Here is a 25,122-nt window from a genome sequence, read left to right on the forward strand (position 1 = left end):
GAGCCCACGGGTCATGTGACGTTGAGGTTCCGCCTTTCCACTCGGAAATATTAGTCACGCAAACAAAAAAAATGGAACTGTTTGTGTCAGTCTGCGCATTTCAAAACACGAAATCAACAAATAATGAGCTTACATTATGATTTGAAAGAAACATTTTTTTTTTCGACTAATATTTCGGGATGTTCGTTCATTTTTTTCAGACCGATACCCAAAACTTGCACAATCATCGATACCACATACAAATCCATTATAGAACATAAAATTCACATGGCCAATATAAAAAAAATGGATCCCAACAATTTTTGCTGTAAATTTCATTAATTAATAGCAATTTATAATTTATTTAATTTCCATATTCTGATTGGCAGTGGTGGGCCACCATGGCCCGCAAGACCTTCTTCGCTGGTCTAAAAATATCTATCGATCCATCCACTATCTGCAACGCTTATCCTCAGTAGTCGCGGGGGTGCTGGAGCCCATCCCAGCTATCAATCCCTTTTTTTCTATTTCTTTCTTTCTCACTCCCTTTCTTTCTCTTCCTCGTGCTCACTCTTTTCTCTTTTTCTTTTTGTCTTTTAAAAACTCTTCTCTCATTCTTTTCATCTTTCTCTGTCTCTTTCTCTATTTCTTTCTTTCCTTTTTCTCTCTCTATATTTTTCCCTTTATCTACTGTTTTCTCTCTCTCTCTTGCTATTGTGCTCTCTAACTCTTTCTCTTTTTCTCTTTAGTCCCTCTTTTTCTCCCCTTTTTTCTATTTCTTTCTTTCTCACTTCCTTTCTTTCTCTTTCTCATGCTCACTCTTTTCCTCTCTTTGTCTTTTAAAAAGTCTTCTGAAATGAAATGAAATGAAATGAAATGAAATGATCTGCATTTATATAGCGCTTTTCAAGTCAATGACTTCCCAAAGCGCTTTACATTGTGCTTCACATTTCCCAATAGCGGCCGTGATCTGTGCAGCCATGTAAGGCGCTAACCTGCTTATTGGGGGTATTGGGGGTTAAGTGTCTTACCCAAGGACACTTCGGCATGTAACACGGACAAGCCGGGATTCGAACTGGGATCCCTTAATCCTAAAACGATCGCTCTACCTCCTGAGCTACTGCCGCCCCGAAAAAAGTCTTCTCTCATTATTTCAATCTTTCTCTTGTTCTATGTCTCTTTCTCTATTTATTTCTAATTTTTTCTCTCTATTTCTCCCTTTATCGACTGTTTTCTCTCTCTCTCACTCGCTATTGTGTTCCCTCTATTTTTCTTACTCTGTTCTCATTTTTCTGTCTATTACCCTCTCTCTCTGTTTTACTCTGTCTCCCTTGTCTTGTCTTTTTAACTCTCTCTCTTTCTTTTTCTCTCTTTCTTTTGGTCCTTGCATGGCTGACTCCCTATTGGTGTGTGAATAGGTAAGTGTGAAGCACATTGTAAAGCGCTTTGGGAGGTCTTAATTGACTGGAAAAACGCTATATAAATGCAGACCATTTACCATCTTCGGGCAGTGGGCAGGGGACACCCTGAACTGGTTGCCAGCCAGTCGCAGGGCACACAAATACAGACAACTCACTCACTCATTCACACCTAGGGACAATTTAAACCGGCCAGTTAACCTGAAATGCATGTTTTTTGGAATGTGGTGGGAAACCGGAGTGCCCAGAGGAAACCCACGCAAGCACGGGGAGAACATGCAAACTCCACACAGGAGGTTCGATCTCATGACCTCAGAACCGTGCCGCAAACGTGCTAACCACTGCTATCTGAAATCATGCGATGTTTTATATTTTGTCCATGAGTACTTTTGTCAGTCAGCTTCCTTTTGTTGCCCCCTGGCTGCGCTGCTTCCAGATGTGTGCCTTCATATTCAAGCATTTAAATGATCACATTTCAGTCATTACTTGATGGCAGGGTTAATAATCTCTCGAGAAGCCTTCACAAAGACTTCTGAAGGCCATGAGACATAACATCAGTGTTCAATAAAGCCATATCTGTCAACTTGTATGTATTTGCTGTACAAAGTACGTTCATTAACCATTTTAAGACGTGTACGACGTACAAGAAAATCTGTACGGAAAACGCAAATTTGTCAATTATGGGTACCATCCGGTATACACAGACTATCACGAAACGGCAAGTCAATCAAGTCAAGCGAGTTCACCGCGGTAGCCTCTATCTCGGTATTGTTTTTTTCGTTGCAAACGAAGCGACATCGGATTTCATGTGGTAGTTGTGTAGTGAAAGGAAGTCCGTCTCTTTTTAGAGAACCGCCTTTTTCGGGTCAGCTCATTAAAGAGAGCCGGCTCTCAAACGGCTCATTTGCTTTGATGCATTATATTACGAGTTATGATGTTGTATAAAGAAGTTAAGAAAAAAAGGAAGTATAAAAGGAGAAAATGAAAAAAGACAGGTTTGTGGTTATCCCTTTAATCAGTATATTACCATCAATAATTTAATGCAGAAAATGAATTAATAATTTGAATAAGAAAATGTATTATTCTACTTAGTTATATTTGCATGTATTTTTTCCTTCCACAGTGAACGTCCAAGCGACTTCATTTTTGAACTTTTTTCATAATAAACCTCATTCATGTCGAGCAACTCAGTATCTCACAACAAAATGTTAATTAACAATATATGTGATATAACGAAACACATGTACAATATAACATGTTAAACTACATAAATAAACACGTTTGAAAAAAAAATATGGTGTAAGATTATTTTGTATTTTGTAAGGGAAAATACAACAGTTTGTAAGGGCATGGAGCCCTGGAGCTCGACAGGTATGCTAAAGCTGTTGATTTAGCGAATCAGATTAGAAGTTGGTCTGATAAGCAACCCCAGAGAAACATCAGTGCTTTGTTGTACGAAAATGACCACAAATATATTTAATTGATATGATATATCTGAATCATAGATCGATATACAATGATTCAAATAATTATTGACATTTTTCTCCATAATTTTCTCCATTAAACATTAAAAAAAGAGAATCTCTCTCTCTCTACATAATTATTGCACTATTGTTACAATGTACTTTTCTTCTTCATTGCATTATAATTGTAACTTAGGACAGTTCCTCTAAGCCCTATGTTCTAATTTTTGCCTATTAATCCCTATAGTCTTCTTTTTTAGTCTTTATATTACATGTTTTACCCTGGAGTGCAATGTCTAATCTCATGGCTCGTATATAGATTCACAACATTGATATCAATGACGATAAAGATAATTTTAATATTTGTAATAACAATTCCAGTAGAGAACAAAGGGCCAGAAGTTATTAATATAGAATAATATTTTCCTCAATCACATGACAATATTTTGTAAAACAAAATACGAATTTATTTTCTAAACAGTGTGACTTTTACTTATTTTCTTTAGTGAAACCGATCTCATCTCGTTTAGCCGCCGTTGACAGAAAATAACTTGAACACGGGCAAATGAAAATTAAAAAATGATTTTAATGTATAACACGCGTAGTTTCCTGAAAAAATACAGCAAAATAGGTCTGCAGAGATGTTAAATGGCCGAAAAAAATTGGGCAATGTATTGAGAAACCGAACACAAAAGTAAAAAGTTGATCATCTGGGCCAGTTTTTCAAGTTTGTTCTTTATTTGAGTCTGGTGCAAAAATAGCTCTTTATTTTTTTCCCTTAAAGTGGGTGAGACATTTTTACATTTTTAATACAAAGACTTTCAGTAAACACGTGGGAGATGTTTCAAAAGACCACACAGAAAAATAAATTTCTTGTTTTTTGGTGCTTGCTTTTAATAAAAAATAACACGTTTGTGTTACTATAATCCCTCTGTTCCCTATTAACCGTGATAAATGAGGGATTACAGGGATTCATTTTGTAAAGTGCTGATTGTGTATGTCCCTTCCCGGACCCAGTACGACCACTAATCACCCGTTGGAAGTAATGTTGTGAAGAATGATGTTTGTTGCATCAGTTTACATGAAGATATTATGTTGAATCAGTCCAATTTAAGGAGTCACTAACACACTTTTAAAAATAAAAATGAAAACATACACGTTTGTATTTTTTTTAACACAATCATCAAAATCAAACCCCGCCCACATTCAACAGTAGCAATGTGAAGAGGGGGAGGGGCTCCAGGTGCTGAGACACGCCCCCTTTTTGACAGGTCGAGTCATGTTTAATTCTATAGCTTTTAATCACAACAAGTCTGAAAAGGTTGTACAGACTACTATTTCCACCATACCCTGATCTAAAACCTTCATGAGGGAAAGGATAAAGTCAAAAACCTTAGGATGCGGGGAATGAAGAAACCCTGGGGCCGCTCGCACATTGTGATTAGATTGCTGAGAAAATTATCCATGTAGTGTATAAAATACGATTTATTTTTAGTTAAATTGACAAGAGAAGTGTTCTTTTCTGTTGCTTCAGTCTTGAGTAAAATAATATATATCATAATTTTGGATTGTGCATACTTAATAAAGTCTAGGTGTTCTTATAGCAGACCACAGCATTTTGGGTTCAATTATTGATATTTTTTCCCTTATTTTTTTCTCATTTGTTTATTTATCATCATTTCAATCATCAGATCATTTCTTCCTCATGCCATGAGGCTCTTTAACTCCACCCGGGGGAGTAAAAGCCCACATTACCCTATTTTTATTACAGTGTGTATTTTCCGTAGCACTATTTAAATACTCTATATCAACAATTTTTATTGGGTATTTTTGTATTCTATATCTTTTATTTTATTTTTCCACACAAGGATACTGCTGGAAGTGTGAATTTCCCTACGGGGATGAATAAAGTATTTATCCATCTATCTATTTGTATAATTACGGGAGGGTTTGTAAAATAAACAATAAAGAACTTTGATTAAAACAATTGCCATGAGTATCAGTAGCCTAGATGGTAAGGCGCCCGCTTTGAGACTGGGAGGTTCGGGTTCGCGCCCCGGCCGAGTCATTCCTAAGACTTAAAAAGTGGTCGGCGGCGCCCTCTCTTGGCTGCGGCTGCATCGGGTCAGATGCAATCGACATTTCGTTCTGTGTACATTGTTACACAGAATGACAATACAAGGAAATTATTATTATTATTATTATTATCAAAACTTCAATTTTGATCTCAATAGTCTTCTCTGATCGCCAGTGAAGAGTGGAATGAAACTATAGAATTCAACCTGCTCACCCAGAAACTGATTCACAAAAAACAGATACTCTTTGAATCAAAAGAACAAAGATAGCAAGCTAAAAGACAAGGGTGCTAGCTAGGCTGTTAGCACCCTGTAGAACAAGGGTCACAAATGCAGTGCCCCCAGGGAACACCTGAGAGGCCCACAAACCAGTTCTGAAAAACCGGATGCTCACTGGTGATACATTAAGATTTTATAGGAAATTAGGATATTGATCTCTAACTGGCTTTCAGTCTCTTGATAATTTGTATACGAAAATAACTCAGTGCCTTAATACAGGGTGTTCCAAAACGTTGACTCAATTTTTTAGGCCAAAGATTCTGACAATTTTCATTGGAATGACCTTACTTTTCACGCCTTGTGTAAATAAGTTACAAGGTTTTGAGTGTAGCGCTTGGCATTTCTATCTTTTCACGTTAGGAAACGCATTCCACTTCAAAAGATAAAGCATTTTGCGGTTTAAAGTATGCTCGGATTCTGTCCCCAAAGAAAGTTCGATTGGCCTTCTTCACAAATTTTTCAGAGAAGGAACCAACAACAACAAAAATTAAGGCCAGGTTTGTGAAACCTTCCTGCATAGTCCTCAGAAGAGTGTTAGAAGAGCAAGTGTGGAAATCCAGATTCCACAAACAACAGTTTTGTCAGGACCAGAACGGAGACAAGACCCACTTGCGTTACGTTTCTCTCAGTTTTATTGTAAGAAAGGAAAGGGTTGCCCCCACGATCCGTTGATCGCCGGGTGCAGAAAGCAAGTCGCTCTGAACGCGGAAGTGGGACTTCCGTGGCGAGCGTTGGCGGTGTCGGGAACGGAAAAATAGGTCAGTAGCAAAAACCTGGTCGGGGCCGAAAGCGAGTTGTAAGCCAGGAAAAGAGAGTGGATGTGGTCGAGGACAAAAAAGGTCGAAAGCCGGAACGGGAGAGTAAACGGTGATCAGGATCAAAAACGGGTCGAAGCCGGGGACAGACAGGAGCAAAACACAGGTTGGAGTCGGGGTCGAAAAAAAAAAGGCTTGCCTAGGGTAAACTGAGGTTTGCAGACGGACTGACAAAAGCGGACAGATAGGAGCGGGTTTAAATAGGGACAGGGAGCCAATCAGAGTCCGAGGCGCCAAATGAGCGGGCACAGGTGCTTCGCATCAGTAATCATTATAAGTTTGGTGGATTCTGAGGAAACAATTGCAATTTAAATCTTACAGGCTGCGGGCTCATTCAGGCTTTGAGGGAAGGTGATGAGGGAAAATCTAAAAGAATTGAAAAGTGTTGACTTTTTTGATGATCACCCGGTTTTTAGTGATGAAACTAAGTTTCACACGAGTGGCAAAGTCTCGACTCGAATTCTGCTGAGTCCATCAAGTAGTTTTTGAAATATAGGCATTTAGAATGGCTACAAGCATTTCGGAACACCCTGCAAGGCAAGCGTTTTAGTGTTGGACTGAGTGTATTTCAACTATGCTTTGCATAATTACTCCCACCTACTAACATAATAATAACATAGTAACAACATAGTAATAACAAGCCAAGTTATTTCAGAAATGCATACGAAACTGGTAGCCCTTTGCGCTAATCAGGAAAGTCAGGTGAAGTCATGTTTATTTGTGACGCCCTTAATCACTAGAAGTCTCCAAGGGCTGCACAGACCGCAGACTATTACAGACTATTATGACGTAATCCCTAATCTAAAACCAACATGAGGACAAGGAAACCTCAAAACCTCAGCATGAGGAAAATGATTCTTCATTGAACTTTGTACATTCCTGCGTATTTTCGCCTCCAAGCTGCCTCAAGTAGTCGGGAATCGTAATAATGAAACATGAATCCCAGTACAACTGCTATAGAAGGTTGAAAAAGTGAGGTTTTGCTGTGTAAATAGAGTGAAATACTTTCTGTAGTGTTGTTTTCCATGAGGAACACGAGACGAGTCCGTCCTCACAGGAAGTTGGTTTTGAGCGTGATACTAGGTGACGATTTGGCTGCGCCACGAGCTGCAGAGTTAGCGGTCGCGCTACCTTTCTCGTGGCTAGCGCTCTCCTGGCTTCCCTTGAGGGCGGCTTCCAAGCGGGACTTGAGGTGAGGAGAGGTTGATACGAGAGACCTGATACAAGAACGAAAAGGAGACATTTGAACTTGTGCTAACAGTGATGCTAATAAGAAAATAAGAGATATTTGGTTGCGAAATACAACAAGGATTTCCTATTCTACTAGCCTGTGTTTGTTTTTTTAAATCAACAGAGGAAAAATGACATACCATATTCATTTTGTGTATAGCGAGCATTTTTTACCTGTTTGCGCAATGACTGATTAGTCAAAAATATCCATGACCATAATCGCAAAACATTGAATGCAAGCACATCTCTCGACCCACGAAACACCTATGGTCTATATGTCAGGGACCAGAAACGGAGACAGGACCCACTTGCGTTCGTCTCGCTCAGTTTTATTGAGAAGAAGGAAAAGGCTTGCACCCACAATCCGGTGATCGACGGTCACGGGTAGCTGATCGGGGAAAAAACAGATCGATGGCTAGGACGGGGGAGCAAAAACGTAATCGAGTTCAGAAAAGGGGTTGGAGCCGGGAATCACACAAGGATCAGGACAGGAGAAAGTCAGGGTTGAAAAGGCTTGCCTAGCGGGACCTGAGGTTTGCAGACGGACTGACCATGGGTGTCAGGAATACGGAGGTTTAAAAAGAGATAAGGTGCCCCGCATCAGTACACATGACACTATATTAAGTAACAATAACCAAATCACAAGTTTTACAATAAATATGGTAATTTTGGATGGCTCGTGAGCAAAGGGGAAGCGCTTCTTCATTTCTTTCCCTGCCTCGCCAACACTAGAATGTGAGTTAAAGCCCCAATGTGTAACATTTGACCACTCGATTCAGATTCAGATTCAGATCTACTTTATTGTCATTCTAGTACACGTGTATACAGAACGAAATGTCGATACATCTGACCCGCACAGTTTCCTTCAATGTACAGATATAAATAAAATGTTGTATTGAGTTGGAGTATTGAGTACTAATAATATACTAAATAATTATGGCTATGTATAGTATTTTACAGTAGTGCAAATAGTGCAAGAGGAGCAGCTAACCAGATGTGCAAAATGGGCAGTCAGGTAAACAAGTCAGGTAAACAGCAACAATAACACTGTAAGTACAATAGTGTAGGATGGCAGGAAAAACATAGCAGGGACCTAAGCTGGGATTCCACTGAGTAAAAGAAATAAACATTTCTCCACTTAAGATTTTTTTTTTTTTTTTTAGAAAATAACATTGTATTTTGCCTAGTATTAGCACAAATGTTTGTTTTTTACTAAATGAGAGTTTTTTGTACCACTAGGAGGCACTAAATCTTGCACACTGTGCCTTAAAACATTGCTGTTTTATGCAATTGCATACCTGTCAATTGGTATGTTTTCCCTGTTTGCTAGTTTTTTTTTTTTATCATTTCAAATTGAGTACGCTGCATAACAATTTTTGTTCATTAGCTCAGGAAGTACAGCGCTCGTCTTGGGATCAAGAGGTCCCAGGTTCGATTCCCGGCTCCTCCATGTTACATGTCGAAGTGTCCTTGAGCAAAACACTGAATCCCTAATGCCCCCAATAAGCAGGTAGGCGCCTTGCATGGCTGACTCCCGATTGGTGTGTGTGTGTGTGAATGGGTAAATGTGAAGCACATTGTAAAGCGCTTTGGGAGGTCTTCATTGACTTGAAAAGCGCCATATAAATGCAGACCATTTACCATTCGGTAAAAAGACCTCATTTTTTTCATCAGACCAATCTTGTTTTGCCCATTTAAGATTCTAATCCGGATTCTCTCAGTCACTGGTATCAGACAACATCATTGTAGATTCCTAATATTGTTTCGGTAGTCCACATAATCTGTTTTGCGGTGAGTTAATAGGTGCTGCATCGTGCTTGAATGGTTTATTATCGCTTAATAAGGGGAAAAACAATCATTATCGTTGGCTGAGGTTAACAGATATGCCCTTACCAATTTCTATAGTTACAGTTAGATGGCAACTCTGGCTGCAAAGAGGAAGCGTCCGGCATATCACGCCTCTTTCAAGCTCAATGTTGCCGATCATGCGGAAAGTCACGGAAATTGAGCAGCTAAATAAAAATTAATTGTGCTAGAGACTAATGTTAAAGAACGAGGGGAAAAAAAGTTGTTCCGAAAGATTAATAAAACCCCAAAAAACATGACAAGGGAAACAACTTTTCGGTGTATCTGATGATGAATCGAACTTTGAAGGACATTAAAAAAATATTGTAAATGTTATCGGTATTGTGTTCATAGTTTACATTTTCAATAATTGATTTGTATCATGGCCGCATGTATTCAACACGTTTATCACTTACAAGCTTAGTTTGAGACAAGGCAAAGTGAAACAAGGTCTTAAAAAATTAGGGGTGTGGTTAATACTCACGGCAGGGGTCGGGAACTTAAGGTTTGCGAGCCAGATATGGCTCTAGTCATGAGTACATGTGGCTCGGAGATAAAATTCTGAACATGTAAATTTCTTCTGTAGCAATCCATTCTTGAAAAAAACGAGTTTGATGCCTGCATAAGCTACATAAAACCAGTAATGGTGGCGGTTCGGTCCAATGCTCCCTCTTATTTTCCACGTGTCTGAGCGTTCACACAAAGTCGGTGAGCCAGGCAACTTTATGGCTGGGCAGACAACTCTGAAAAGGCAACTTTTCGGAGTTGTCTGCCCTGGTTTTCGCTAACTTTTTGTCATGAGTTTCAGACACTAATTTTACCCACCTGAAGCTGGCAGGGTGTTGAGGTCCCAAACGCATAAGGTCCTTGAGCGCCGCCTGGTGGAGTGAGCGGGATGGAACTGATGCCGAGCTCAGTGCGTTCTCGTCCAACAAGAAAGAGATCAGCAGAGGAAACAAGATAGCAACCAAAGAAGCACCTGGCAACACAACAAACAATCTTCTTTCGGATTCAGGATTTGTAAAGTCACAGTATATAAAACTGGAAACTAACGATGGGCCTCATCCGCTGCTTGCACCAGAACCTCAAACGCGGCCACCGCCTCCAGAACCCCCTGCAGTTCCTCCGGACTTTGTGGCCTGCTTCGCTCCACGTTCTGCCGAGCCAGCGCAAATTCCAATGTGAAACATCAGCCAGGGTTCATAATGGAAGCAAGCCGGGCGGCATTACCTGAAGGAATTTGAGCAGTGGCGATGCAAGAGCGCGGATGTGCGGCACCGCAACTTCTTGCGGGGCCCTGAAGAGGGACGAAAGCAGCTGGAAACATCGACAGGATACCTGGAAAGAAGAATTCGATAAATCAATTCAATTTTTGTGTTTATATCATGGCAAAAAAAAGGTTTGTTTAGTTTAACAGCAAGGATTGCGCATTATAGAATCAGATGATTCAATTTTAATACAATTAATGTCTTGAATATGCATTTAAGGAAATAAATACAGTTTGACGGCTATAAGAATAAAGTTTTAACAATACTTTCCTGGAATGAGTTTTATATTTTATGCATTAATACTACATTATTTTCATTTATTCACACTATCACATTCACAAGTATAAGGTGTCCAGCATTATAAAAGTATTCTTACACAAGGTAATAATTGGGATTTAAAGGCAAACATAAGAGTTATATTTTAAAGTAAGCTGATGTATTTGAAAAAATATTTTAACAACAGTGAGGTTTTAAGTATTTAAATGTAAGCATGTTAATAAAGCAAAGTCTTAACATAATAAAAGCAATGTATTAAAATGGTATGTCATGCTATAGAGTGTTTAAAGATGAGAAAAGTTGACTGACGCCTGGGTCCTTGTGCTCCATGGCGGCATTGAAGCGCTGAAGAATGAGGGCACGTAGCGCCGGCACGGTTGCCCACACGTCCGGACCAGCAGCCAGTAGGAAGACTGTCAATGCCGTCAGTAGCGTGGCCTCGTCTGCTATGTCTGAACCTGATCGCCACACACAATCCCGCGGTAAGAGTCTGTTTTTGCACCTTGGCGGGTATATACAAACCTGCGTTCCACATATCAACAAGCGTTTTGAGAGCCGAGCGCAGGATGCCGTTCCACGCGTCTCCGCTTTTCTCTTTGCGACTTGGCCGTGAGCCAAAGACTGTTTTAAGGGCCTCAAGAAGCGCCTGCACTATTCCGGCCACCCCGATACCGGATTCTGCATCCAAAGCTTCCGGGAGAGGACACACTAGGAGTACCTGCTTGACTGGAGCTTCTGTGGAACACAAAAAACGTTTACATTTGAGGTAAGATCGGGTCTAAAAAAAGTCCAGCCCAGCCCAACCAAGGCCCGCGGGATTAAAGCCAAACCCAGCGAGCCTGACCAATTAACTTGATTTGCAGAACTGAACCCGAAACAAATTTCATATTTATTTTGTAAGGACTCAGAAGCAGAAGAGCTAATTTAAGATAATAAATTAAAGCCTGTTTTATGTAACAAAGTCTAAGTTAAACAAGTCTGTGAAAACATTTATATCTTTTTACATTTCTGTGTCTGCAGAGGTTACATTAACTGAAAATTTTCCATCTTTGACGGATTTTTTTGAAAGAGTTGACGGGTAAATTTTAAGGCTGTACGTCGTTTTGACAGGTTGAAAATCAGGCCATAAACCATAGCAGAGGTATGTCTTTAAGAATCTAGCGCGGCACTTTTGAGAAGTAGAGAAAAGGCAGCGAGACAACGAAGAAAAAGGACGAGTGAATAATGGAAAAAAGTCAGCGAGAGAGAAGTCTGGCTAGACCCAAACGTAATGATTGACATTCAGGCTTGGCCCGAACCCGAGCTAAAGATCTTACCTATAACATAAATAAACTGTGAGTGTGTGTGTAGGCGTTACCATGATTCGCCTCAGGTTGTATAACAATCTCCTTGAGCACACCCAACAGCAGGTAGAGGATTGTGGGTAGGATGGACACACTCCCTAATGAGACAAGAAACTCAAATCTGAACAAACGCTTCCAGATATTCATTGGCCGATAACAACATTGACATGAAGACTTTGTCAGTGCGTCACCTTCAGGTGAGCAGAGGGACGGAAGCTGGGAGAGGACGCACAAGGCTGAGGAAACTAGATGACTGTCGCTGTCACTTAAACTCCACACCGAACACCCAGGACCTGTAATCCGCACATATGAACAAAAACGTATTTGCATACGCACAACAAGAAAACAAAATAAATTATTTGCAGTCAAGAAAAAAAACACCCAAATGAAAAAATGTGAAAAACTACTCATAAAAATTAATCCTCATTCATAAACACATGCAAAGTTGCCCCTTAGTTAGTCTGTGCCTTGTTATAAATATATTTTATTTCTATTATTGATTTTGTTTTTATTCTATTTGAATCATGTTGTATGTCTGTGTATTAGGTGTTCCGTGTTGTTGTTTGGGGAAAATGGAAGTTATTTTATTGACTTCTTGTACAATGAATATTTTTATAAAGCACTTTAAGTGTTGATTCATTAGTTGCTGTACAAATAAATTCCTGACCTGCAGTGGCATTTCCTGTCAATTTGGGGCTAAGGGCAGGCATTTTCCTAAGAAGCACTCGGAGGCAGATCTCCAACGCCCCAAATACCAGCGAACGTCCCGGCACCAGGCCGCCCGTGTCTCGACCCTCGCCGAATTCTGGCAAGGTCTCCTTTTCTGACGCGCCGTCATCCGCTGTGAATGCAAACAGCAAAAGGATCAGGTCGCTGTTTTTAAAACAAGAAGCCTTCGAGGTGCATAACCATCGGCACTGCGACGCTTTTCTATGATGCACTCCTGCGCGGCGGTGACTATCTGTCCTAGGAGGTCCAGCATAGCCGCTTGGATACTTGCTGACTCCCGGGTAAGCATCAACCTGTGGAGTACACTGAACAGCTCCACACTGACCAGCTACAAGACCACACAAGCATATGAAACATTTAGTGGGTGAACTGCGCTATTACAAATGGTGATGCGCTGACCTGGTCACTTGCGATCTTAGCTCGGGTCCAGGGAACCTCCAGTAGTGCTTGCAAGGCTTGCAGACAGGAAGTGATAGTTTCCATCTGCTCCTCGGAGTGAGGGGAGCACAGGAAATGAACGCTAAGGCCTGCAGCAAAGAAAGAACGTGGAGGTAGAATGCACAAGAGCCTAACCGGTGAGCAGCGGCTTCATGGCAGTATGTTTACCCAGGATAAGGTGTAGCTGCTCAGTGTTGACATCCTCTGGACTCTTAGCATCCACCGAGCCGCTGCGTCCCATGGTGGTGGGCGTGACTGGCCGTGACAGATTGGCAGGTGCGTCGTCGCACGTCACGAAACCTAAAGGATGCACAAAGTGTGACAGAAGTGAAGTCAGGACTCTTGAGACGTGAGAATAGAGGAAGGAAGGAGAGATGGCTGCAGAACAAAGGTAAGATCTTGAGCGTGCCTTTCCCTCTCTTAAAATGCCGCACAAACTGGCTATGGTTGATGGTCATATTTTCAACTCATTGATGGAGAATTATCGATTATGTGACCTCTGCAGACACAGAAATACAAAAAAATAAAAATGTTTTTGCAGTCTTGTTTAATTTAAAGTTAGTTACAAAAGACAGGCTTTATTAACGATACAATACAAAACAATAAATAAAACATGTCATTATCATAAATCACCTCTCGTCTTCCTGAGTCCTTACAAATAAAATAAGAAATTTTAAATTTGCTTTAGGCTTGTTCCTGCAAATTAAGTTAATTGGTCAAGCTGTGTCAGGCTTTAATACCCACAGGCCCGGGTTAGGTCAGGCTAGATTTCTTAGGCCTGATCTTACCTCTAACTGCAAAAAAAGTGGAAAACAGGAGGTAAAGGAAAGATTGATGAGGATATAGAGGGGTACAGGCGGGAACAAGGAGGATTAAATAGAAAAAAAAAAAAGAGTCTTCATTGACTTAAAACATTGAGGAGACGAGGCCTGGACCTGTGCTGTGCAACCAGAGTGCTGTGGCGTGCAATATAGGCGCCCAGGAAGAAGAGTAGTGACTCAAAGTTTGGTTTGCTGTCTCTGCTGTGAAGAAGGAACCTCCTGTTGTGATGAGGAGGAGGTGTCAATAGGAAAACAATGAGCCTACACAGCACCATTGATTGTTATCTACCTGTTACCCGTGCTTGTGTGTCTCCCTCATCATCAGCACAGTATTGCGTCAGCACACTGTAGTCCTGCAGCACCGCCAGCCACAGGCGGCTCAATTTGGGAAGATCCGATTGCACCAGGGCCAGAAGGGCGGCCCCTTTTTGCTCTGAGCTGCTCATTATGTCGGGACATGTCTCCCTTCGGCTCCTCTGGACGGCCGTGATGTAAACCTGAAAGGTTTGCGATCAGAATTGGTAAGGCCAACAGCGATTCACTCTGCTTACCTGAGCCCAGGCCTTGAGGACCGCCAGCGTTTCCATGGTGACAGTTGCCTCGTTGTACAGCCGAGCGCATGCCTGGCTACCTGCCTGGACTTTGGCTAAAGAGGAAGCCAGGAGCCGGTGCACACGCTGCACATCGCGCAGCTCGCTCAGCACGCCGCTTGAGATCCACGTGCTACACACCTGAAGATGAGGTTTGACGGGGAACAGATGGAATTTTGAGAAGAGTGATGAGGATGACAGAGGGTAGGGTGTAGTGATGAATGAGTAAGAGCAGGAAAAGTGATCAATAAGAAAGAGGGGGAAGAATGAGGAAGCAAACCGGAGGACAGTTGAGAGTGAGGAGAAGTCTGAAAAACACTGAGGAAGTGTGGTGCCTACCTGACATGCCTTAGCGGTCACGTTGGGAGGTGCATCTGCAGAAAAAGCAGGCCTGAGAGCAGCCCCAACCTGCGTGCACACAAAAAGAAAAATACAACACTTGTATGAGCGAGTATGAGGTCTATGCTACTTTTGACAAATGTGCATGTAAAGCATTACATTAGCCTGGTACTGCTCAAGGATGGCGTGACCAGGAAAGTCGGGTTCTCCGACGTCCTTGAAGGGAGCGATGATGACGAGCAGGGCGTCCAGTCCCGCCAGGCGGAGACTCTCGCCGGGGTCCGTAGCAGCCATAAAGGCAACGCGCACCAGATCCCCAAGATGCAGCACCAGAAAGTCTGCAAATAAAAATTGACATAGCATTGTGAAATACATATTGGAAAAGTTGGAATATTGATGAATTTGAATTAACACATTTATGCGTTGACAATTGTAAACATCAAACATCCATTTTAACAAGGCTGCAGATAAATTAATGAAATTGAGATCAAAATTCCAAACTTTGATAAGGACATTTCAAAATGGCTTTCACCATTGGACAAGTGCTGGCGTCTCTCTTGCGCCAACGCCAGGTCAAAGTGCGCGGGGTCGCCTCTTTGGCACTGGGCGATGAGCCGACAAACGCACTCCATGGCGAAGCGACGCGTGGACTGGCGCAGTGCCGCAAACGTCCCTCCCGACTCCGCCCGAGCTCGGAAGGCCGAAGAGTCGTCATCAGCTCCAGGGTCCGCATCCTCATCTCGATCTGCCTCAATGCCGGAACTCCGATCTGCGACGAATAGTCAGTAAACGTTTTGAGTATTGCCGATGTTGACGAAACCCACCAGTGGAAGCAGCCAGGACGTCCTTGCAAAGCTTGATCCAGTGTCCCAACATGCCACTGGCAACGCTTGATGTCATCATGTGGGCCAGGGTCTCCTGGATGTCCTTCCGCAGTCCTGGCTCGGACTCCTGGTCTAGCAAGGAGAAGAGAGCCCCTTCCAGACCCACCTCCTTCATGGTAACGTCTGAAGCAGGGCATCACAGATAATGAACAAAAGAACAGACATACGTAGTAAAACAATGTGTGCTGACCCAGTTGTGTATTATCCCTCCGCTGCAGTTCCTTCACTTGCGTGACGGCGAGCTGGCACACCTCTAGCGCCTCCCGCTGGACCAGCTGCCTCAGGCAGGACACTACTGCCCTCCGTAGACATAGGTGAGAGCTGCACAGGTTGGCCTGACAGTCACACAGGTTTTACATTTGTTCAAAATCAAAGTAGTCAAAGCCTGTACTTGACACACAAACCAAAACCCAAAACATGTAATTACAACCAAGTTAGAACGTAATGTGTTAATTCAAGACACTCTGGCAGAATCCCACCACCTTTCGCTGGGGAAGAACATGCATCCCCTCACACACGCTCACAACCAAACAATTCACAACATGTTGTTAAAGAACTCGTTCAGGTGTGCTGATTAGTGATAGAAGTAAACCTTCTGCATGCGTTGTGTTCATTTGGATTAAAGGAAACACGAGCAACTACTACCATTGAGCTGTGTTAATGACAGATGCACTCAGAGGTACCTTAAAGGAGACATATTATTGCCTTTTTCAACTTTGAAAAGTTCCAAGCAGTGGTATTTGCTTCTAAAATATTAATAAAAGTACTTTGGTTGAAATCCAGCAAACTCAAAGAAAAAAAAAGGATGAAAAGCAATTTCAAGGCCTTGATTTGAGGAGGCACCCTTTGTCTAAAGGCAAGTACACCAGCTTTGCAGGAGTTAAGGTATTGGCAATTAATGTGCTATATTCAGTTTTTTTAAATTACAGAGGGTTACGAAGGCATCAACAGGTCACTAAAATACACAATTGTTGACAACAAAATACATTGGCAACCTAAAATGTAGTGATAGTCAATAGCAACTACTTGAAGTCATAATTATTTTGGAAAACAGTCAACTAATTAATTTTTACCTTGATTGCTCAATTTCACTTCTATTAAGGATTACATTTTTGCACAAGGTATTCAAATGGATTTTTGACATAATATGTTCCCCTTCAAGTGTTTACTAAACCTGACAGTTTACTCTGGTGAAGAGAACACCTACCAACATGGAATATTCCAGCAAAATCTCCTGTAAGAGATGACACAGGTTTTTGATGCATTCACACACACACACACATGCACAGAAACACATTCAATGAGTCTGACTTAGATCCAAGTAGGAAAGAGACCATATATTAATTAATTGCATTGATTAGGCCACGCAGTGTTTTTTAAAAACATTTAGTCTTGATGTTTAACTGCATTACGATCAAGTGAAGAACCTGTTTTAAATCCTCCTAAAGAAGATAGGGCCAAGGGTCTGCTTTTAGTAGCGCCCTATTAAAGTTCTGTTTGGAAATTGTCACCACATTCCAGTTTAATTCAAAATATATAAATCTGGTTTACCTGTGTATCAATAATTGACCCACAAAACAATTTCAAGGCCCATTGACAACAACAAAAAAGTCGCATGGATCCACTTACACACAGTGCAGGCACAAGTGTGGCCAGATGGACGTGTTGTGGGCAGAACATATGCAGCTGCTGCAAGCAGGAAATGGCGCGGGCCTGAACTAGACAGTCCGGCATGGCCTGCATGGCGCCGCATCCCACCAGACAACTAGAGCGCAGCGCTGCCACATTTGAACCCTCGCCTGAATAACAACAGAGATCACATTGTGAATTTTGTCCATCCCAGGCGATGAGTGAAAGTTTCACCTTGTAGGTCCGGGCCCACGCAAGTGATGAGCGCCTGCAGACATTGTCCCAGGTTTCGGTGCACCTCGGGGTGGGTCGGCGTGTTCAGGAGCAACAGGCGCAGCACCAGAGAGACTGAAGGCTCGGCGTTGGTGCGGTATAGACTGCACGACAGGTCTACCAGCAATGACAGACTATGCAGGGCCCACGTCTGTCTCACAACAAGAAAAATCTTAAATACTATACATCAGGGGTCCCCAACAAGGTGCCCGTGGTCACCAGGTAGCCCCCTAAGAAATCCTGAGAAGCTCGAGGACAGGTTTTGAAAACAGCTGAACAGTAACGGGTCATTGTGATTTTCCAGGAAATTTGATTTCTAATTGGCATGATGTTTTAATGGTTGACTGAACCTATTTTAACTACTAACAGTTACGATATAATAAAATAGTAACAACATAGTAATAACATGTTATAATTTTGGACATGCATTTCAAACTGGCAGCCATTTGAGCCAATCAGTGACAAAAATAGTTGTCAGCTTCAGAAAGATTGGTGACCCCTGCTATACACCTATAACATTCTATATACTCGTAAAAATAAACAATAAAATTAGAAAAATAATTGCTAGCGACTAAACACATTGTAAATCCCTTTACTAAATTCCAAGGACCCCAAAGAGAAAACCTTTGATAAAATCCCCAAAATGCAATCTCAACTTTTTGGAACAAAGTAGACCAGGGTGTCCGTGAGCATCAGGTAACCTAGAACACCTGAGAAACTTGTGGCTGGTTCTGAAAATAGCTCACCAATGATGGGAAATTCTTATTTTCCAGGTAATTTGAATTTAAACTGACATAAAAAATTATTGACATCAGTGTCTTTAAATACATGATCAATTATTCCCCAGTTTTTTATTACACTCAGTGCCTTTATATAAGGAAAATGTTTTATTAGTTAATGTGAGCCTATTTTAATCCTACTTCTAATAATACCAACTTAACAATAACAATGTACCGACATAGTAATAACATGATATGTTGTTATTTTAGAACTGCATATCAAACTGGGTGCCCTCCGCACAAATCACTGACAAAAAAGTAGATTTTAGTTCCAAACATTTTGGTAACCAACCAGTGAGTTTGCTCACCTGAATTGAAAAAAAAATCTTGATTTTAATCACATTATTAGCCCACATTTCTAGATAAATAGCTTGTGCCCGTCTTGCAATTGCACACCTGCACTTCAGGTGAAGTGGTGTCCTGACTTAATGTGAAAATGACTCCCAGACACGCAGAAAGATGCTGAGGTGAGCTGATGCCTCCAACGTAACGATGGAGCGCCCCCAGAGCCAGCGCGCAGCCGCTACGAGATGCTGCGTCCCGAGCGCCCTTTAGCCTGAACGGTGACATTTTGTTGTGAGCTCATTGAAAGAATTAGGAAAATCTATCACCTACCTGTCAAAGCAGAGCAGTGAGACTGAAACGGTAAAGCCAGCATCCCCAACGACTTGAACGAGTCGGGACAGCCCCTCGGCTGCCGCACAGCGAAGGGAGGCACTGTTGCTGTCCAGCGCCCCCAGCAGGAGAGACACTGCTAGGACACGGGCCTCCTCCGGGCGCAAAATACCCTGCCCAGGGTCCTGATTGTAAAAAAAATGACTTCTTCAGAAAATAGTTCTTTATAAAACACACAGTATAAATATAAATAAATAAAACAGGAGGAATCAAACTGTTTTGCCACATTTTTTTCTTGAATTTAGTGGGGATTGTGCTGAATTTTCTGGTGTACAAAACATGACTAGAAACCTCCCCCCCTTCCATTCCCGCTAAACTTCTTCCCCTTTCATTCCATCTGCAGACCGGAGAGTCACGCCCTACCCACCCACATTTCAATCCTTTGCTCTAACTTGTTTTCCATTGTAATTAAAAAAATCTATCCCTGTGTTCTTGAGTCAGGTAAGGCCTATGTTTGACGATTCCTGTTTGATGACACCCCTTCGGGGTGCAGGACCAACGGGTCGAGATCTTTAGATCGCGTGTTGGACCCCATGTATGTGGCCAAGACGTGATCCATCACCCCGGCTCTTTCAAGGTAACTTGTGCACGAAATGGACAACATGCTGTCGGGTTTTTGGGAAGATGTTACGATTAGCACGCCTTGTTAAAGTAAATTCCACAAATGATGCCGGTTTTATAGAATCCCAGGTTTCTCACACGAATTACAACTTTGCAATCTCTATTCAACTCCAACTCTCCTTTCTCCACATGGTACCTTTTCTTTTGTTAATCAGAAGCGCACAATTTTCTCTCGTCAACAACGTCTTTTTTTGTATGGGTTTTCCTTGCCATGCAAATAAATCATAGTTTGTTTAGAATCAACCCATGTTGCATTATTTAATTGTCTGTCTACGTGTTTCCTTCAGACTGATCAATCAATATCAATGAACTGCAAAAACGATCATTTAAAGCTAAAATACAACATGTTTGGAGACATGCTTCCTTTAGTTGAGATTGTATTTTGGGGAATTATCATTGGTGTGTCACTGCTGGTCAACTCCATAACCACAGAATTAGATTCTAAACCAAAACAATATAATTTAAAGCAACTCTCATTACATGGGGTGGTCATATTTCCTCATTAAATCACAGTTTGATAAGTAATTATTTGCAGCAACACTAAGGCTCTGTGTTAAAGGGTTTTCATAACAAATGGATTTGTATTTAAGGTTGTGAATGTAAACAAAATCTCATATCTCTTAAGTAACACTTAACATGGACATGGAAAATAGTGTAGTACCTTAAGCAGACAACAAAGAGCAGCACAGACATGGATCTGGACAGTGTGCTGTCTGTGACTCTTCAGTTGTTTGGGAGTCTTCACAAACTGCTCCAGAATTTTAATCCTTGTGCAAACAATGTCAGTCATCAAAACAGGAATGGATCCATCTGGCTTTGAAAAAGAATCTGAGAAAAAAACCTTTGAGCGGAGATGATGTGTGGGAAGAGGAGTCCAAAGAGGCGACAAGCTGCAGCTGACAAAGTAGCGGCAGGAAGAAGAGGAGCGGGGGCCTCATAGCCTTTGTCGCAGAGGGCAAACGGGTCATTGTCCAGAGATCCAACCATCGGAGACACCTGTGGCAAATTATTCATCAAACCTTCGAGCAAAGTTAAAGATGCTGTACAGGACTTGGAACTTTGTTACTCTCTGCTGCCATCCCCTGGCTTAAAGTCAGGATTACAGCCTTAGCTCACTCATGATGCGCGTCCAAGTAAGTGCATTTCTTCACGGTTCACAGATCCCTTAAACCACCTGGGGCACCACTTACTGTGGTGTGTCTTGGGCAAGTAAAGCCATTTCTTAGACGTGCTAAAGTAAGATATTCTTTTTAGGTTGGCGTTTGGACTCTACTTGAAGCAGGCCTTTTCTTACACCCGCTATTTTCACGCTATACTAACAAATCCAACAAAAAAAAAAACGTAAGGAAAAGCACGTCACTCTCCAACACTCCCCCGACACCACATAATGCCTCCTACCTAATGTCTCATCTCATCTCATTAGCTACACCGCTTATCCTCAGTAGGGTCGCGGGGGTGCTGGAGCCCATCCCAGCAATCATCGGGCAGTGGGCAGGGGACACCCTGAACTGGTTGCCAGCCAATCGCAGGGCACACAGGGACAGACAACTCGCTCGCTCATTCTCACCTAGGGACAATTTGGACCGGCCAATTCACCTGAAACGCATGTTTTTGGAATGTGGGAGGAAACCGGAGTGCCCGGAGGAAACCCACACAAGCACGGGGAGAACATACAAACTCCGCACAGGAAGTCTGGAGCTGGATTTGAACCCACGCAGGAGGTTCCCAAGACATGAACTGTGCCGCACATGCACTAACCACTGTGCCGCCGTGCTGCCCTCCTACCTAATGTGTTCCGACTTAAACAGCTTTGCTCAGTTTAAGATAAAAGGAGATGGGAACAGTGGGGGAAAAGAATAAGGGCTCTTTGAACTCAGTTGGGCATTGTTTACGCATACTTAATAAAGAAAATATTGAACTTCTAACTTTTTAAAGAACCTCTCAAACGAGCCACCCCGCCTTTAAGAAGCACATGGATTCTGGTCGGCATTTTTATGATGGTGGGACAAGAACCCAGAGCAGACCAGCATTTTCTATAACGTCCACTAATACCATTCAGGTATCTTAGAGACGTAACTCTACATATGCACAAACATTGCAAAATTTGAATGTTGTACATTTTGGGGCATGCAAACTAATTTGTCATAGGGTCGTGAAAATGCTGTAAAAAGGGGCCCAAAACCATCTTACTCTACACCGAAAACATCCAAGGCAGCGTCTAGTTATTGATCTTTGATAATCAGCAAAAAGTTTATAAATAGTAGAAAACAGCCTAAAAGTTCAGGTTTGCCCTTTTACCTGATCCTCAATGTATCCTTGCTTGCTTTCGTGAAGAGCGGGACTAATCAGCGGCAGGTCATCGCGGTGACAGAGAGACGGTAGCAGAATGAACTCTAAACACGGTTGGTGGAGGTTTTCAGAGGCCAGCAGGTCCGACACGAGCTGGTTCATCACCAAACCGAAACTCTCTGATAGACAGATAAAAATCCCTTTTAGCCCGTCTCACTTGAAGACGGCGAAAGAGAATACGGTGCTGCCACCTTGGTAGACAATTGGCGGCAACACGGCGAGCAGCTCGTACACCCGTAGCCGGTATACCATTGTCCACATCGTCACGGATGAACCGTACGAGCCGACGAGGCTGGGAAGTCTACACATGCAGAAAGAAAGACACATTTAGATCTGGTTTAGGCTTAGTTTGGCTTGATGTGTTTAAGGAACAAGCAGATGCTCACTAACTTCGGCAGCAGGCCTGTGGCGCAAGTGATGGGTGTGATAAGGTGACCAATGACGTCATCTGATAACTTATCCTTGCAGTGAACCAGCAGGTTCTTCATGGCTTAAGACACACACACACACACATTCAATATGCAAAAAACACAACACATCTTATGTGGGTGTCTACTGACCGAAGAGCGCCCCGGCTCGACCCTCCAGGGTCACCTTCCAGGTAAAGTAGTCCCCCCGCCTTAACTCCATCTCTTGCTCTCGGAGGGAGGCCGGAAACACGCAGCGCCACAAGAGGAGGAGACGTGGGAGGTGCTCGTCCACTATCGCTGGGCCTGAACAAATAATTTCAGGGTTGGGATCTAATAAAATATTGCAGACAGTTGATCAAATAATGTTGGATGATCCTTAAATGAGCTACACATATTTCCAGATAATAGTCTTTCTTTTGCCATATTTTTCTCTTTTTTCTTAATCTCTCTACATCTTGCACTCCTCCTTTTTTGTCACATTTTTTCATAACCGGTTTTTCTATTTTTCATTCTTTCTCTTATATGTCGTTCCTTTTATGTTTTTTTCTTAATTGCTTATTATTTCTTTCTCTTTCTTTATTTCATTCTTTCTTCTTTTCTTTATGTCAATGTTTCTATGTTATATTTCTCTTTGCTGTTTTGTTTCTGTTTTTCATGTTTCCTTTTATTTAGCTTTTTTCTTTTTATCTGTACCTCTCCACATTTTATTTTTTATTCTCTCTTTTTTTCCTTTCCTTTGGTTGTCTTTCCTTCCTTCTTGCTCTTGTCTCCTTTATTTCCTCCAATTTTCTTTCTATCTTTTTCACTCACATACTTTCAGTTATTTTTCTTTCTTTCTTTTTGTCTATTTTTCAACTCTTTCTTTCTCCCTTTTCAACTTTTTCATTTTTTCTTTCACTAATTTCAACACAAACGATTTATTTCTCTCTTTTCTCTCTTTAATTATTTTTTCTTTCTTTACCCTTTTATTCTTCCTTCATCTTACTCTCTCAATCTTTCTTTTGTTCTCTTTTTCAGGTGTCTTCTGTCTCACCTCCCTAATTGCCCCCGCATGCATGCATGCAAGTGCACCAGCGTGCAAGTACAGAAGATAAGTAAACATGTTATTTGAAACCCTTTTACTCTTAGCTGTGATTGTAAAAGCTGTATTGTAAGACGTGCTCTCAAACTTGAAGTGTGATCATTATTGGTGAACGAGAACACTAGCTGTGATTAAAACATTCTCTTTTTAACACCAGGACAAGCCGTCATACTAGTTATCAGCCCATACGAAGTACTGTGCAAAGTGAAATGTGTTACCCAGAGTGCAAAGCGAGGCAACGAGCAGCCAGCCGGCCTGCGTCCTCTGTAAAGAGATGCGACTATTCTGGGAGGCTGTACGCAGCAAGTCCTCAGCAAGATCCACAACCACCTACACACGCAGATTGAATTTAGAAAGCAAGACGGATGCAGCCGTCATGGCCGACTCAACTCAAGGCCAACAAACCTTTCCCTTAATGTGCGGGATTCCAAGAGGACAGTGCTGCACGGCTGCCACCAGGGCTGCAACAGCAGCTCCAAACCCGGAGACGGCTTCGGGGCTTGACTTGAGTGCCGCCAGGCGCTCTGAGCAGCGATCCAGCAGTGGCGAGCACTGGGACGGCACCGCCATGGCCACGCAACGCAGGCACCAGGCGGCAGCCAGGCGGGCCGAAGATGCCGGGTGGAGGAGAACCGACACCACTGAGTCCAGGAGGCCTGTATGCACATAAACAAGTGATTCTCAAATTGTGTGGAGGGTCCGGGGGGTTTCTTTTTTTCAGAACAAAGTGCAGTTTCACCTTCACTATGCTAGGGGAGAGTGGCGCTCTCATTACCAAAGTATGTACCGTAAATTCCGGACTATAAGCCGCTACTTTTTTCCCAAACCTTCAACCCTGCGGCTTATTCAGTAATGCGGCCAATTTATGTCATTTTTCTAACAGCCGCCAGCGGCGCTCGAGTACAAAAGGGAAGATTTAGACCGGTGGAATATATGCGCCGAGGAAGACTGCAACTTCTTAGCTTGTGCACAAATTAAGTTAGCGTAGACATATCCTCATCATGCAAATTGCAAAAAGAAAGGCACATGACGTAGCTTTCAAGCTAAAAGTAAACGAGCAGTCCGATAAAGAAGGAAACAGAGCTACTCCACGTAAACTTCACTTTGTGAGCGTGTTGCTAGCGTGTTTTTGAATAAGGGAGCGTGGGACGACGTCTATATGACAAAGCCTCTTTCCCATACTGGGGAAGGCAACTTTGATGACGTCAGTTATAAGGAGGAAGATGAGGACGGTTTATCGTGGTTTCTACAAGCACGGTATGTTTTTATTAACAGACCCGTTTACTGTGTTGCGAGCGTGTTACTAGTAGCGTTTTGCTACCCTTCACAGGCAGGGTTTGGGATGAAAGTTATAATATTATAATTAAAGCTTTGAAAACTCTCTCGGTGTATCGTCTTTCTTTGTAAATATGTGTAACCCATGTATAATATGTATTTGCACCTGTATATTTTTGTAATGTATTTATTTGAGACACTTTTTCTGATATGTTTTGCGAATTAAAAAAGAGGGGCG

At 42.2% G+C, this 25,122-nt stretch overlaps 1 protein-coding gene across 1 annotated transcript in view; it reads right to left on the reverse strand.

Annotated features, from left to right (window-relative positions):
* Positions 1 to 5,066: 5,066 nt before the first annotated feature.
* Positions 5,067 to 25,122, reverse strand: part of heatr5a (HEAT repeat containing 5a) — a 29,313-nt gene continuing 9,257 nt past the window's right edge. The window contains exons 10-42 of the mRNA XM_088354572.1: positions 24,015 to 24,265; positions 23,828 to 23,939; positions 22,679 to 22,831; positions 22,509 to 22,608; positions 22,310 to 22,419; positions 22,068 to 22,237; positions 20,611 to 20,765; positions 20,431 to 20,536; positions 19,089 to 19,273; positions 18,870 to 19,029; positions 17,656 to 17,845; positions 17,422 to 17,591; positions 17,000 to 17,026; positions 15,983 to 16,127; positions 15,733 to 15,915; positions 15,441 to 15,677; positions 15,068 to 15,246; positions 14,909 to 14,977; positions 14,531 to 14,710; positions 14,269 to 14,476; positions 14,094 to 14,198; positions 13,327 to 13,458; positions 13,120 to 13,247; positions 12,901 to 13,048; positions 12,659 to 12,832; positions 12,183 to 12,284; positions 12,006 to 12,089; positions 11,171 to 11,383; positions 10,958 to 11,106; positions 10,335 to 10,442; positions 10,158 to 10,260; positions 9,930 to 10,083; positions 5,067 to 7,246 (exon numbers count right to left, since the gene is read on the reverse strand). Coding sequence (XP_088210698.1) covers positions 7,081 to 7,246; positions 9,930 to 10,083; positions 10,158 to 10,260; positions 10,335 to 10,442; positions 10,958 to 11,106; positions 11,171 to 11,383; positions 12,006 to 12,089; positions 12,183 to 12,284; positions 12,659 to 12,832; positions 12,901 to 13,048; positions 13,120 to 13,247; positions 13,327 to 13,458; positions 14,094 to 14,198; positions 14,269 to 14,476; positions 14,531 to 14,710; positions 14,909 to 14,977; positions 15,068 to 15,246; positions 15,441 to 15,677; positions 15,733 to 15,915; positions 15,983 to 16,127; positions 17,000 to 17,026; positions 17,422 to 17,591; positions 17,656 to 17,845; positions 18,870 to 19,029; positions 19,089 to 19,273; positions 20,431 to 20,536; positions 20,611 to 20,765; positions 22,068 to 22,237; positions 22,310 to 22,419; positions 22,509 to 22,608; positions 22,679 to 22,831; positions 23,828 to 23,939; positions 24,015 to 24,265 — 4,856 coding nt within the window. The 3' untranslated portion in view covers positions 5,067 to 7,080. The remainder of the gene's footprint in view (positions 7,247 to 9,929; positions 10,084 to 10,157; positions 10,261 to 10,334; positions 10,443 to 10,957; positions 11,107 to 11,170; positions 11,384 to 12,005; positions 12,090 to 12,182; positions 12,285 to 12,658; positions 12,833 to 12,900; positions 13,049 to 13,119; positions 13,248 to 13,326; positions 13,459 to 14,093; positions 14,199 to 14,268; positions 14,477 to 14,530; positions 14,711 to 14,908; positions 14,978 to 15,067; positions 15,247 to 15,440; positions 15,678 to 15,732; positions 15,916 to 15,982; positions 16,128 to 16,999; positions 17,027 to 17,421; positions 17,592 to 17,655; positions 17,846 to 18,869; positions 19,030 to 19,088; positions 19,274 to 20,430; positions 20,537 to 20,610; positions 20,766 to 22,067; positions 22,238 to 22,309; positions 22,420 to 22,508; positions 22,609 to 22,678; positions 22,832 to 23,827; positions 23,940 to 24,014; positions 24,266 to 25,122) is intronic.

Source organism: Urocampus carinirostris, chromosome 15, assembly GCF_059441175.1.
Source record: "Urocampus carinirostris isolate Australia breed hairy pipefish chromosome 15, RoL_Ucar_1.0, whole genome shotgun sequence".
In the NCBI taxonomy this organism is placed as follows: Eukaryota; Metazoa; Chordata; class Actinopteri; order Syngnathiformes; family Syngnathidae; genus Urocampus; species Urocampus carinirostris.